Raw genomic sequence first — 12,848 nt, 5'->3', positions numbered from 1 at the left:
ATCAAGGGAGGGCTGACCTTCTCTTAGATAAAGGAACTTCATGTCAATTGCAAATGTTAGAAAGTCTAAGGGTTGAATGGATTAGAAGCTTAGTAAATTTTAGATTGTCAACACCGGTAAAGAAAGTCAATTGAAGATTTCAAAGTCATAAGCGTTTATACATATAAAATGCGGCTGGGTTGACCAGACGGTGCAATGAACCTTTTAGGTGCCCGTGCGTCTACGGTTTCTTAGGTGAGCTGTGATGTCCCTCAGTAGTTGTTGTCTGTCATTAATATACTGCCCGCATCGAGAGACCTCTGACCTTTGAAAAGTTGAACCCTCATTAATTATCTGTGTTGGTCTGCATTCAAGTTTTCCTAAAGCCTTGAGTGCGACAAAGAAACAGCTCTCAATCTTGACAAACATGAAAATTCAATGGAGTCTTTGATACAACTCTCTGAATGCTTCTAGAGGATGTTAATCAGGGTCACTCTTCACCTTCTTCCTCCAATTGTCAGCCATAGCTCTAAGATGACTTTGGGGGTTACGTTTACCAAACCCCTATCCTATGAGTTGTGCCTTAGAAAACTTGTAAGGTAAAGGGAGGGTCTTGGGCTGGTGATTGCATGCCATGAAACAGAGGATGATTATTGTTTAGAGTTGGAAAATACTAAGGTCTTAGTATTGAATCGTATCTATCGAATTCCCCCTTCAGATCGTTTAATATGTTGTAAATTTAGGTTATCAAATAAGACTAAGGCATAAGGATACAATCGAGTGAGATTTGGATACAAAGGCATGGATTCGCAAGTGTAAATGTAGGATTACCTAATTGATGATGTTTTTCCAATATTGACTGAAAATTTTTTGTGACGCGCGAGTATACATGCATAATGATAATGATGGGCCGCCCAAAATGTTGATTGGTGTTGAAGGTGATAGAAATAATCATGGTTTTAAAAACCGGACCGGACTGGCTGGTCCGACCGATTGGACCGTCGACCGGTCATCATTCCGGTTCGGTCCGGTCATTAGACCGGATGGAGACCGAACCGGGATTGGACCGCTTGAACCGGCGGTCCAACCGGTGAACCGGACGAACCGGCCGGTTCTGAGGGAAAAAACCGGTTCAAATTATTTTAATTTTTTTTTTTTTGGTTTTCCAAATGCTCATTTTCAATCTCCATATTCCAATTTCCAAAATAAATGAAAACATTAATTTTATATTTATTAGTATGCAAAAATCTTCATGAATATTCAAACATTGACATGTTATGTTTTTATTTTGAGTAATTATATTAAGTATTGTGGACCTATGGTTGACATTTGTATTATTTGTTATGGACAATGTGTTAAGTTAACAACTATTTGATAATTTGGTTATTATAGGATAGTAATGGTTTGATTATTTGATAAATATTGAGTTTATTGACATTATGAATGTATAACATCTTATATTGTGTTATAAATATCATATATGATAATTGATTACATGTAAAACATTTTGTGACAAAACTCAAGTTATTTAATAAACAAAGTAGATTTTGTCAAAATTTACATAGAATTTATTATTATTTTTATATTATATAAAATAATAAAATATATATTTATGATGTCACCGGTTTAATAGCGGTTCGACCGACGGTCCGACCAGTGAACCGTGAACCGGTAACTTTTCCTGTTCAATGACTGGTCCGGTTTTTAAAACATTGGAAATAATACTAGATTTGGCATAATGAGAGGTAGGATTGTGTGAACACAAAAAGCCCATTTGAAAATGGCCTTGTTACTTTTCTCCATAGCTTTTGCTTCAAGAATAGGAAAGAAGTTTCAAATTGTTATTGGAAGTGATGTGCCCATATTCACACTGCAAAGTTCAAAAAGTCTTGTGAACAAGAACTTTGTCGCACACTCAATTTCTTGGGGGTGGAAGCCTAAGATCCTAAGCAACACAATCACCTCGTTTGGGTCGCAATGGAATGTGCTCATTCGCTTCAATGTGTATTTAAATGTACTCATTTTCCAGTGGGACCAAAAACTTAACGCTATGTAAAAAGAATAAAAAGAGCCATTTCACAGAAATCTCCATCAAACAAATAACAAATCATATGTATTCACAAATCTATATCTTGGACCCCATTTTTTTTGTTCGGCTTTTCTGTTTTTGATCTTTTCTTTTTGGGGTTTATGAGTTCAAAATTTGGGGAAATCTGTCTTTGCGATGAATATGAACAAAGTGTGACTCAGGATTTCAGATGTCAGCATTAGCGAACCAATAGCTGTGGGCCATGTGTAAGCTGTGCCACCTCATATCCCGCCTGGGATCCCTCCATTGACTTCCCTATTTCGATTCCAGTTTGAGCCGTTGCCGGCGCCACAGCGGGAGCAGCCAAGCTACTCACCTTCTTTCTACGCTTGGGTGAGCTATTATCTGATGATGATGACGACGTTGATGAAGAGGAAGGCTCAGGTGAGGATCGTTTTGAGGTCACTCGGACTGGATCGGGCTCCCCCGAGTTAACTCGGAGTGGGAAATTGAGCAGTGCGCGAGAGCCGCGCATCCGATAAGCGGCTCTGTCATAAGCCAGTGCGGCGTCCTCTGCCGTCTCGAACGTCCCCAGCCAAACCCTAGCCCCGTTCTTCGCCGGATCCCTAATCTCCGCAGCGAACTTCCCCCACGGCCTCTGCCGCACGCCCCTGTAATGCTTCCCCTTCGCCGGCACCACCGCCGGAGCCGGTAATTTCGCCGGTGGGTCCACCGTCTTCTCGGGCACTCCAATAACCTCCGCCGGAAAAACTTCCGGCTCCGATTTCACGGCCACCGCGGGGGCGGTAGAGAAACCGTGGGAGGCAGTCTCTGAAAAGAGTGGAGCGAGCGTGGGTGTCCAGCCTCCGCTGGCGGCGTCGCGGAGAAACCCATAGATCACCATGTCGTCGGAATCATCCTCCTTCAAAGGCAATTCACCCCCAGTTTCAAACAAGCTACTAAAACTATTGCTACGGCAATACAGGGGAGCGTCGAAGCGACGAGAGTCGGAGTCGTCGAACAAGTGGCGGCGAACAGACTCCAGGAGAGCGAAGTCAGAAGAGGGATTACTACTGTAATCACACATATCGAATTGAAATCTAGCTTCTTGTTTGGTGTGATCGAGTATTGTTGGGTTTATGTGAGAGGGAGAAGAGAAGGGAGATTGGAATGGTGGTAAAGGGCGAAATGGAGTTTAAATAGATGGGAAAGGTGCATGAACTTGTGGATAGAGGTTTCCAATATTATTATAAATTCCATTAAAAAAATATTATATTATAATACATATGACACTGATTTCTTGGTTATCACCTTCCATGAACGTTCTCCCAAGTGGGTGGCGTTTTGAATCACGTGTTTATTTTGTGTCCCAACTCCTTTTTCTAATATTTCCATTCATGACGTCATTCTTCTTACACCAGCACCTCTCACCCCCATCCACTTGCATCTCTTTTCCTTCAAATTTTCTACTTACTTTTCTCTTTTTTCTTTTTCTTTTTCTTTTTCTTTTTTTTTAAATTTTTATTTTTTATTTTTTATTTTTTTACAATTTTGTTATGCTAGTCTTAATTTGGGTTTTTTTTTATAAAAAAAAAAAAAAGTAATCATTTTAATAGCTATATAAATGGATTACTATTAAATTTTTTTTAAAGGAAAAATAAGGGATGAAAAAAAGAAAAGAAAGAAATAAAGAAGGAAAGGACAAAAGACGAAGTTGCCGACTGGGGAGGAGAAAAAGACTCATACGCAGATGCAATGGTTCTAGACATTGGGTTTTTTGAAAGGATAAGTCTCTCATCAAAGTCAAATATTATAAGTTATAAGTCCCCCACTATTAAGATGTGTTTGGTCCCACTTCTCTCCCTTTTATTTTTATTTTTTTCATTTTCTAATAATTAATTTTTATTTTTATTTGTGAAGGTATGTGGGGTGGGTCCCAATTCCTCACTTTTGTACCATTTCATGGAAGGTGGTTCACCCTTCTTTATATAAGCCTTTTTACAATAAGATCTCTCGTATCTAAAATCCATCAATTACTTTATTGTGGATTCTAATACCTTCAAATATTCTTACCTATTGGCTTTCCTCACCATTCACACTAGTGAATATACATACAAAATATTCCTCCCCGTATCTCTCTCCATTACCAAACAAAATTCTTTTCATTCAAATTCAGTACTAATCTTAAAATTAATTAAGCTGGTGAACAAAAATTTCCTTTTTAAGACACCTTGAGTCATAAAACTACAAAATAAGCCATTCGAAATTGAATGGATTCAAAAAAAGGTGACAAAGTGAGGCCAGTTTGCTGAATTTAAAACAAAATTGAATCATAAAGTGGGTCAATTAAATTGGGCTAATTCAAATCACATTTTTTCAACTGGAGAAGAGAAGACAAATGGTTACCCTTAAAAGATGGAATCACATTTTTTTTTTAATTAATTTAAAAAAAAAAAAAAAAGAGTTGAAAATAATTAAGGTTGGTGGGGGTTTTAAAAAAATGATAAAAGTAAACCAACATCATAAGTTATATGTCGTGGGCTTGAATTACTTCAATCTTTTCAAGATATGCCTAATTTTTCCATCTCTTTCATTCAACTGAAAATAATAATAATAATATAAAGAACACATCTCTATTTGTAGTGGTCTTATAGCAAATTAGGCGCCCTATTCCATATCCATTTTCCATCGACTCTGAGTCTCCAATCAATCACTCTCAAGTTTAACTTTCTTTAAGGAGCCATTTTCACAAATTTAACGTTGGTTTTCTCAAAATTACCATGAAATAACCAAGCAAACGGTATAATTCAATGAAGCTTAAAAGTAATTTAAACTATATATTGCTCTTAAAAGTAATTAGGAATGATAGCGGGACAGAATTTTCGGGTATCAACCCTCAATTTACAAGTTTAAAATTAAATAAACAGGTTAATAATAAATTTAAGATTTAAAAAAAAAATAGTATAAATTCAAGTATTATCTTTTCATCTCCCACCAATTATATATAATTGATTTTTAAAAATATTTTAATTCATTTTTTTATTTTCTCATTTTTACCATACAAAATAATAAAAATATACTTTTCAATAAAAATAAGTTATAAAAAATTATAATACATATATTTATTTCAAATGCAATTAACATTTTTGAATTTTATATTTATTTTATTTTATTTATTAAAATAGGAATGATAATTACTTTATATATAAACAGAACAAATACTCAAAATGCGGCTTCATTTAAAGAAAAGGGGAAAACAAAAAGTCAATATGAATCCAAAAAAAAAAGGGCATTTGGAATCAGAATTCGATTATGGGTTGTGTATACATCATACACCTGAATTCTTAGTAGCGGTTAGAAGGGCACATCTCACGAGACTTTCAAAGGCACGTGCGGAGTACAGAAGCTTTCGAAGCTGACCATGGTGGTCAAATATGACTTTGACCCTCACCAGTGCCGTAAATAGAAACCGCTAGCAAGCTCCGTGACAACAAGTGGCACGTGCGCAGCACCGCAATTTTTGATCTCATTAAAGTAATGGACAAAAATTTATAGGAAACGTGAGAAAAAAAAATTCCTAAATACGAAAAGTTGAACAGAAAAAACGTGATGAAATAGGAGGCAACGTGGTACCTTCTTTGGGGGCTGTTTTGATCAGGTGGCCCACCTCCCCCCACCCCCCCACGTATTACTCCAATAATATATTTGCTTCGTTGAAAGTTTGTTGTTGAATTGAATTCCAACTTTCAACCACAGCTTTTTGGCTGTTTTTTAATTATTTGATTTCATTCAAATATCTTATGGACAATTGGGGTTTGTCCTTTTCCTTGTATGAAATCATCGCCTGTTTTCCTGAATCCAAAGGCGGACGTTGATGGGTTAATTTGATATTGGGGCAACACGTGGGTCAAATTTGGGATTCATACTTGGAATTTGGAAATCTTTGGGCTCACTCAAAGTAGAAAAGTAAATAAATAAAATAAAACCCTAGAGCTTGGCGTATCGGATCTGCATTCTCACAGAGAGTCTGAATTTCTAAATGAGGATGGTGACAAGCATGATCATGGATGATATCATGGTGATGTAAGCATTTGAGGGATTACCTTGATGAAGTAACCATCCGCAAGCTGTGTTCTGGCGTATTCGTTCTATTTGAAAAGAGTGGTATCCAGCCAATCCTCTTACCTGTAGGCCTGCATAAGATTGGAGCCCAAGAGCAATTAGAAGAGAATACGAGAACCACTTCAAATTATAAAATCCAAAGTAAACTGAAGAGGATTGGCCCCAAATCAAATGCTATGACTAGAAAAAAAGCTAGGAGCAAAACCTAAACTCGCTGTCATAGTGCCGACATATCCTAAAAAGGCTAAAACCCACTCAAAGGCAAAAAAACTATGGATGACCAAAAATGAACCCATCGGGTCGAGTACCCATTGGGATTTGCCCCTGATAGGACAGAAAAGGGGATTGATGTTGATGTGGAAGATGGGGAAAATTTTGTAAATGGGGTAGGATTGTAGGAAGTCGACCTCATTCCTAGTCCCTTGCCTAGACTAATAATGGGGTAATAAATTTACAAGTGGGGACAAGGTCCTTGATCTTCTTGCACTGTTTAGATCCCCTAAAAAAAACATGACACTGATTACCATTAAGTAAGCCCAAGCATAGAAAAAATAGCTAAAGAAGATGTGCCCATTAAACATCTACTTGAAGAAAGTTCCATAAAATGACCATTGATGGCTAACCAAATATCAAGACATAATTGTAAAAGAGCTTAGGGAGCATATGTGTATATGTGTAGACACACATTCATATACTGAAAAAGTTACCACCACTAAAAGACGAGAAGATAAGAGATGACCAAAAAGAAAACTCATCAGCTTGAGTCCCTATTGGGATTTGACCCTAATGGGATAGAGGAAGGGAGTGACAATCAGGGTCTAGATTGAAGACAGGGAAAATTTCACAAACGCAAGAGGGGAACAAGGCAGGAACGGGACCTTATTTCTCAATCCTAGCCTAAATGGAGAATAAATTTACAAGTAGGGACAAGGAGGGGGAGCTGTCCTTGACCTTCCCCCCATTGTTTAGATCCCTACAAAAAACATGGTACTAACTATCATTAAGTATGCCCCATGTATAGAAAAAATAGCTAAAAAAAGCCTAGAGGAACTTTAAAATAACCGATGGTGCTTAACCAAATATCTAGACATACCTGCAAAAGAGCTCAAGGAGCAGGGGACGAAAAAAGTCAAGACTTCAAATACATTCTTTCTCCATTAGCAAAAGTGCTTATGGATGATATTTGTTGAGCTTAGAATCCCACTCTTGACATCTGTACACCATCATTCCACTATTATAATGAGGTTAACATTTTTATGTTGTCCTTTTTATCATTATGAAGGTCAAATGCAATTAGTTACTTTTACTTCTCCAACCATTATTTTGGATTTTATGAGATATTATTGATGCTTATGAGATTTTACGGAATTGACCATTTTGAGATAAGTGAAACTTGGACAACAATCATTTTTTTATTCTTTAAAATATATTTCCTTTATTTTGGAAAAATTATATAATAAAATATTACAAAAATAATTTTTTTTCTTCCTTGAGTCTTCATATTTTTTGGACAACTAGATTGTGGATAGATTCTCCATAATCTTCCTAGTGACGTGCCGATGTAGGAGACACTGCTTCGAGCCAATGATTGAGGTTGTATTTTAGAGAGACCATCATTCATTAATATTGCATGTGGGGGGCAATAATAGCTTCAGGACAGCGTGCAACCACTTGCATCTCCAAACCAAGCCAACTCTTCTTAACTTTGTTTTAATTATGTCTTATTTTTCCATATTTTTGAGTTTCAATGAGAACTTTGAAAAAATGAATAGAGAGAACATAGAAGAACATATTTAATTTCCATAACAATCAATAGGGTTAAGAGTTTTCAGTCCCAATGCCATACCCATATTTTCCATCTTGTATAGAAGTTGTTCAATAGTCATAGCTACAAGTTTCCAGCTCAGTTAGAACACCTTCATCTACATGCTAGTGAAAAAAGGAGTCTCATTTAATATACAAAGTATACCAAAATCATGATTCACATCATTTCAATTGGTTTGCAGACACCTTTCCTAAAAGTAAATAAAGGGACCAGATAATTTTTTTCTTCCCCACTATGCAGAAAAACTAATAAAAGTTTGAAAGCTAAAACTGTCCAATCAAGATGACCCTACATTTGATCTCTTAAGCAAGACATGACACTATGATTCCTTCTCCTTCTAGATCATTTTTATATTTTTTTTTTCCTTTTTTTCCAGCTTTATCTCTCAACTCCTAGTGTACATGATATTATTTATCAGTATAATTTTCTTCAAAAGGCATCCTTCAATATTTTTAACAAGAATAAAGAGATTGGCTTCAAATTGTATACTTTTCTCATTAACAGAATGTAGTATATATATACACATGTTTGATCTAATCTTCTCCTAAATTATAGCTACAGAATCAGTAATATAAGGCTAATTATGCTCCTATACAATCAGCTAATTATGTCAAGATAATCATACAATAACTAACATATAATTTCCTTAATACTCCCCCTCAAGTTGGAGAGTGCAAATCAAGAACTCCCAACTTGGTGCACAAAAATTCGAACTGCTCCCTACCAAGTGCCTTTGTAAAAACGTCCGCCAACTGCATCTTTGTAGAAACGTAACACGGACGAATTACCCCAGCTTGAAGTTTTTCTCGAACTATATGACAATCAATCTCAATGTGTTTAGTACGTTCGTGAAAAACTGGGTTAGCCGCAATATATAAAGCTGCTTGATTATCACAAAACAATGGTGCTGGTTTGTCCAATTCAACCTTCAAATCTTTAAGTATGTACCTCAACCAAGTCAATTCCAAGCAAGTATTCGCCATTGCTCTGTACTCTGCTTCTGCTGACGAACGTGAAACATTCGTTTGTTTTTTTGATTTCCAAGAGATGAGTGATGATCTGAGGAAAACACAATAACCAGAAACGGAACGTCTTGACATACGACATCCTCCCCAATCTGAATCGCAAAATGCGCTGAGTGTTAAATTATTTTCAGATGGAAGAAAAAGACCTTGACCTGGTGATCCTTTAATATATCGGAGGACCCGTAATGCTGCTTCCCAGTGCGGCTTCTGAGGTGTGTTCATGAATTGACTTAGTGTACGTACTGAATACACTATGTCAAGCCTGGTTATAGTCAAGTATATTAATCTGCCAACCAGTCTCCGATACCTACTTGGATCATGAAGTAACTCGCCATCTTCATCAGTCAATTTCAAGTTTTGCTCCATCGGAAATTTTTCGGGCTTCACTCCTGTCAATCGTGTGTCTTGCAAAATATCTATTGCATATTTTCTTTGAGACATAAATATTCCCTTTTTAGAGCGAGAGAATTCTATACCCAAAAAATATTTCAATTCACCGAGGTCTTTAATAAAAAAACGCTTGAGCAGATGAGTCTTGAGCATCTTGATTTCATGCAAATCATTACCAGTCAACAGGATATCATCAACATAAATGAGAATAGCAGTGAACTTGTTACCTTGGGATTTAGTAAAAAGTGAATAATCTGCTTTGGACTGTATGTAACCCGCAGACTTAACAGTAGCTGTAAAAGTTGAGAACCAATTGCGTGATGCCTGTTTCAAACCGTAAATAGATTTGCGAAGCCGACATACCAGATTCTCCCCCTGTCGGCGAAGACCAGGAGGTGGAGTCATATAAACCTCTTCTTGTAAATTGCCATGAAGGAATGCGTTGTGCACATCAAGCTGATGGATGTACCAATTTCTGGAAGCTGCGACAGTCAGCAAACAACGAAGAGTGGTGAGTTTGGCAGTTGGAGAAAAGGTTTCCTGATAGTCGATACCGGCGACCTGTGTGTAGCCCTTGGCAACCAAACAGGCTTTATAGCGTTCAATGGTTCCATCATAATGGTATTTGATCTTGTACACCCAACGGCAGCCAATGGGTTTGTGTCCCGGAGGAAGAGGGACCATCTCCCAAGTGTTGTTTCGTTCTAGAGCCTGAAGTTCGGTGGACATGGCTTGGCGCCAACGTGGATCACAGTCAGCTTGTTCAAAGGATGAAGGTTCGATTTGGGCTGTCAAAAGAGCTAAAAAAGCACAGTGATGGGGTGAAAAACGAAAAAAAGAAAGGTGAGAAGAGAGGGGATACCTTGTACCTTGACGAGAACTTGATTGCGTGGAAGAATGATTAAGCTGGGCAGACATGACATAGTCATGGTGCCAGGCAGGAGGCTGAATATGACGAGTGGAACGTCGAAGAGGGGGTTCATGGGTGGGGGAAGGGGCTGACGTGTTGGAGGGTACTGAGGGCACGGAAGGTGGGGAAGAAAGCGAAGAAGGAGATGGAGAAGAAGGTAAGGGTCACACAACTGATTCTGGGGATAAAGGTTCGGGAACATCAGTATTAGAGGAAGGTGGAGATGATACAGGATTGTGATGCGACAAGGGAGGAGTGGAACTTGGAAAAAAACGAGGAAGAGATATCGGCTGAGGTGTGGAATCGAAAGAAATGGGAAGCGGTAAAGGAAGAGAAGGTGAATGTTGTTGAGATTGAGAAGAACTAGAATGGAAAGGAAAAATATTTTCCCGAAAGAATACATCTCGACTGACTGATATTTTTTGTGTTTGCAAATCGAGTACTTTATAGCCTTTTTTTCCATGTGGATACCCCAAAAAAACACAAATAGATGCCCGAGGGTCAAATTTCTGTTTGGGGTGAACATTAGTTACATAGCATTCACAACCAAAAACTCGCAAATGTGTGAGTGAAGGAGGCCGATTATATAAGACCTCGAATGGTGATTTGTTTGAGAGCAATGGAATCGAAATGCGGTTTATCAGATAAACGGCTGTTAAAACACATTCCCCCCAAAACTCAAGTGGGACATTTGATTGAAACATGAGAGAACAGGCAACATTTAAAATGTGTCGATGTTTGCGTTCTACAACTCCGTTTTGTTGCGGAGTGTAAATGCAAGAGGTTTGAAGTTCAATTCCTTTATTTTGAAGAAAGATGCGAAGAGGAATAAATTTTGTGCCATTATCCATTCTTACCGTTTGAACATCTGTGTAGAATTGAGTTTTGACGAATTGCACAAAATTAGTTAACAAAGATTGTGTTTCTGACTTATGATGCATAAGGAAAATCCATGTGCAACGAGAAAAATCGTCAACAATTGTAAGGAAATAACGTGAACCAGTATGTGCAGGAATTTTGTGAGGACCCCAGACATCACAATGTAAAAGAGAAAAAGGAAATTTTGTAGTTATTGAACTTTTGGGAAAGGGCAAGCGTGTCTGCTTAGCCTGTGGGCAAATTGGACAATGATTTCCTAATTCTTTATGAATATCTGGAAGCAAATGTGATAATAATTTAAAACGAGAAAAAGAGGGATGACCCAGGCGTAAATGCCATAAGTCAGACGGTTGAGAAACATGAAAGACAACCGATTTATTTGTTGATGGATGCATGTAGTATAGACCACCACGCTGTTTACCCGAGCCAATCATCTTCCCCGAAACCAAGTCCTGCAAAATACAATAGTTAGGAAAGAATATGATGCAGCAATTCTGATCTTTTGCGAGTTTGCTAGCCGAAATTAAATTCAAGTTAAAGGATGGGACACATAAAACATCTTTAAGGGTCAATTGGGAATCAAAAATAACGGTGCCAGTGTGTGTTATTGGTGATGTTGCACCATTTGGTAAATTAACAGTTGTGACATTAGAAGGTTTGAGATCAGTGAAAAGAGACATGTGGGAAATGATGTGATCCGTGACACCTGTATCCAAAATCCAAGAACTTGTACTACTAGAATTAACAGACATAAGAGTTGATGGAATCAAACCTGCAGCATTTGCATATGCGTCAATATTACCGGAATTACTGTGATTTAATGCACGAATTGCTTGAGCCAACTGTTGTATTTGTTCTGTAGTGAACCCTTGGATTGTACTAGAAGAAGTCGAATCAGACATTTCCTGGGATTTTGTCGCGTTTGCTAAGGGCTGATTCCCACGACCAAAAGGACGTTGTCCTCGGAATTGTCCCGTTTTGTTATTGCTCCCATTTTTCAATCGGCATCTATCCTCCGTGTGACCTCTTTTATCACAGAACTTACAGTGAAATTTAAGAGTCCGACATTCATCTACGGCATGTCCGGATCTATTACAATGGTCACACATTTTCTGTCTTGGATTACCTCCTTTTCTCGGGACTGCGGTAGCTATTGAGAAATTCTCGGTTGGCTCAGAAGAAACTTGTCGTTGCATCTCTTCCTGGACAATTAAAGAGTATGCTTGACGGACATTGGGCAATGGCGACATCATCAAAATATTGGATCTCACTACCTTATATGACTCATCCAAACCCATTAGAAATTGCATAAGACGGTCTTCCTCCCTTTGCTCGAGATGTGCTTGCCGTTGGTTGCAGGTCAGCGGGGAACGGTATGTCTCAAGCTCGTCCCATAAGGCTTTGATCTTTGTAAAATATGCAGCTACTGTCATCGTTCCTTGCGACATGGTGGCGATTGATTTCTGTATTTGAAAAACCGCTGGAGCATTCTTTTGAGAAAACTGGTCGCGTAAATCAACCCACACTTCGCGTGCTGTTTTAGCATGGATAATTCCTTCAGCAATGTCCGATTCAACAACATGAGTTAGCCAAGAAAGTATCATGCTGTTGCATTGATTCCACTGTTCAAACATAAAGGGTTCATCTTCCTGCGATGGTTCTTCAACTGTCCCGTCGACGAAGCCGATC

At 38.0% G+C, this 12,848-nt stretch overlaps 1 protein-coding gene across 1 annotated transcript; it reads right to left on the bottom strand.

The window, feature by feature from the left end:
- Positions 1 to 2,032: 2,032 nt before the first annotated feature.
- On the bottom strand, positions 2,033 to 3,316 carry LOC100254640 (ethylene-responsive transcription factor 2). The gene has a single exon (XM_002270545.5). It carries the CDS (start codon positions 3,093 to 3,095, stop codon positions 2,247 to 2,249), a length of 849 nt encoding a protein of 282 aa, XP_002270581.3. The 5' UTR covers positions 3,096 to 3,316; the 3' UTR covers positions 2,033 to 2,246.
- Between the last annotated feature and the right edge of the window lie 9,532 nt (positions 3,317 to 12,848).

Source organism: Vitis vinifera, chromosome 2 (genome assembly GCF_030704535.1).
Source record: "Vitis vinifera cultivar Pinot Noir 40024 chromosome 2, ASM3070453v1".
Lineage (NCBI taxonomy): Eukaryota > Viridiplantae > Streptophyta > Magnoliopsida > Vitales > Vitaceae > Vitis > Vitis vinifera.
This window is presented reverse-complemented; position numbering and strand designations above follow the sequence as displayed.

What these genes read in the sequence shown, in the direction of transcription:
- LOC100254640 (XM_002270545.5), bottom strand. Translation starts at nt 3,095, where the DNA reads ATGTGTGATTACAGTAGTAATCCCTCTTCTGACTTCGCTCTCCTGGAG.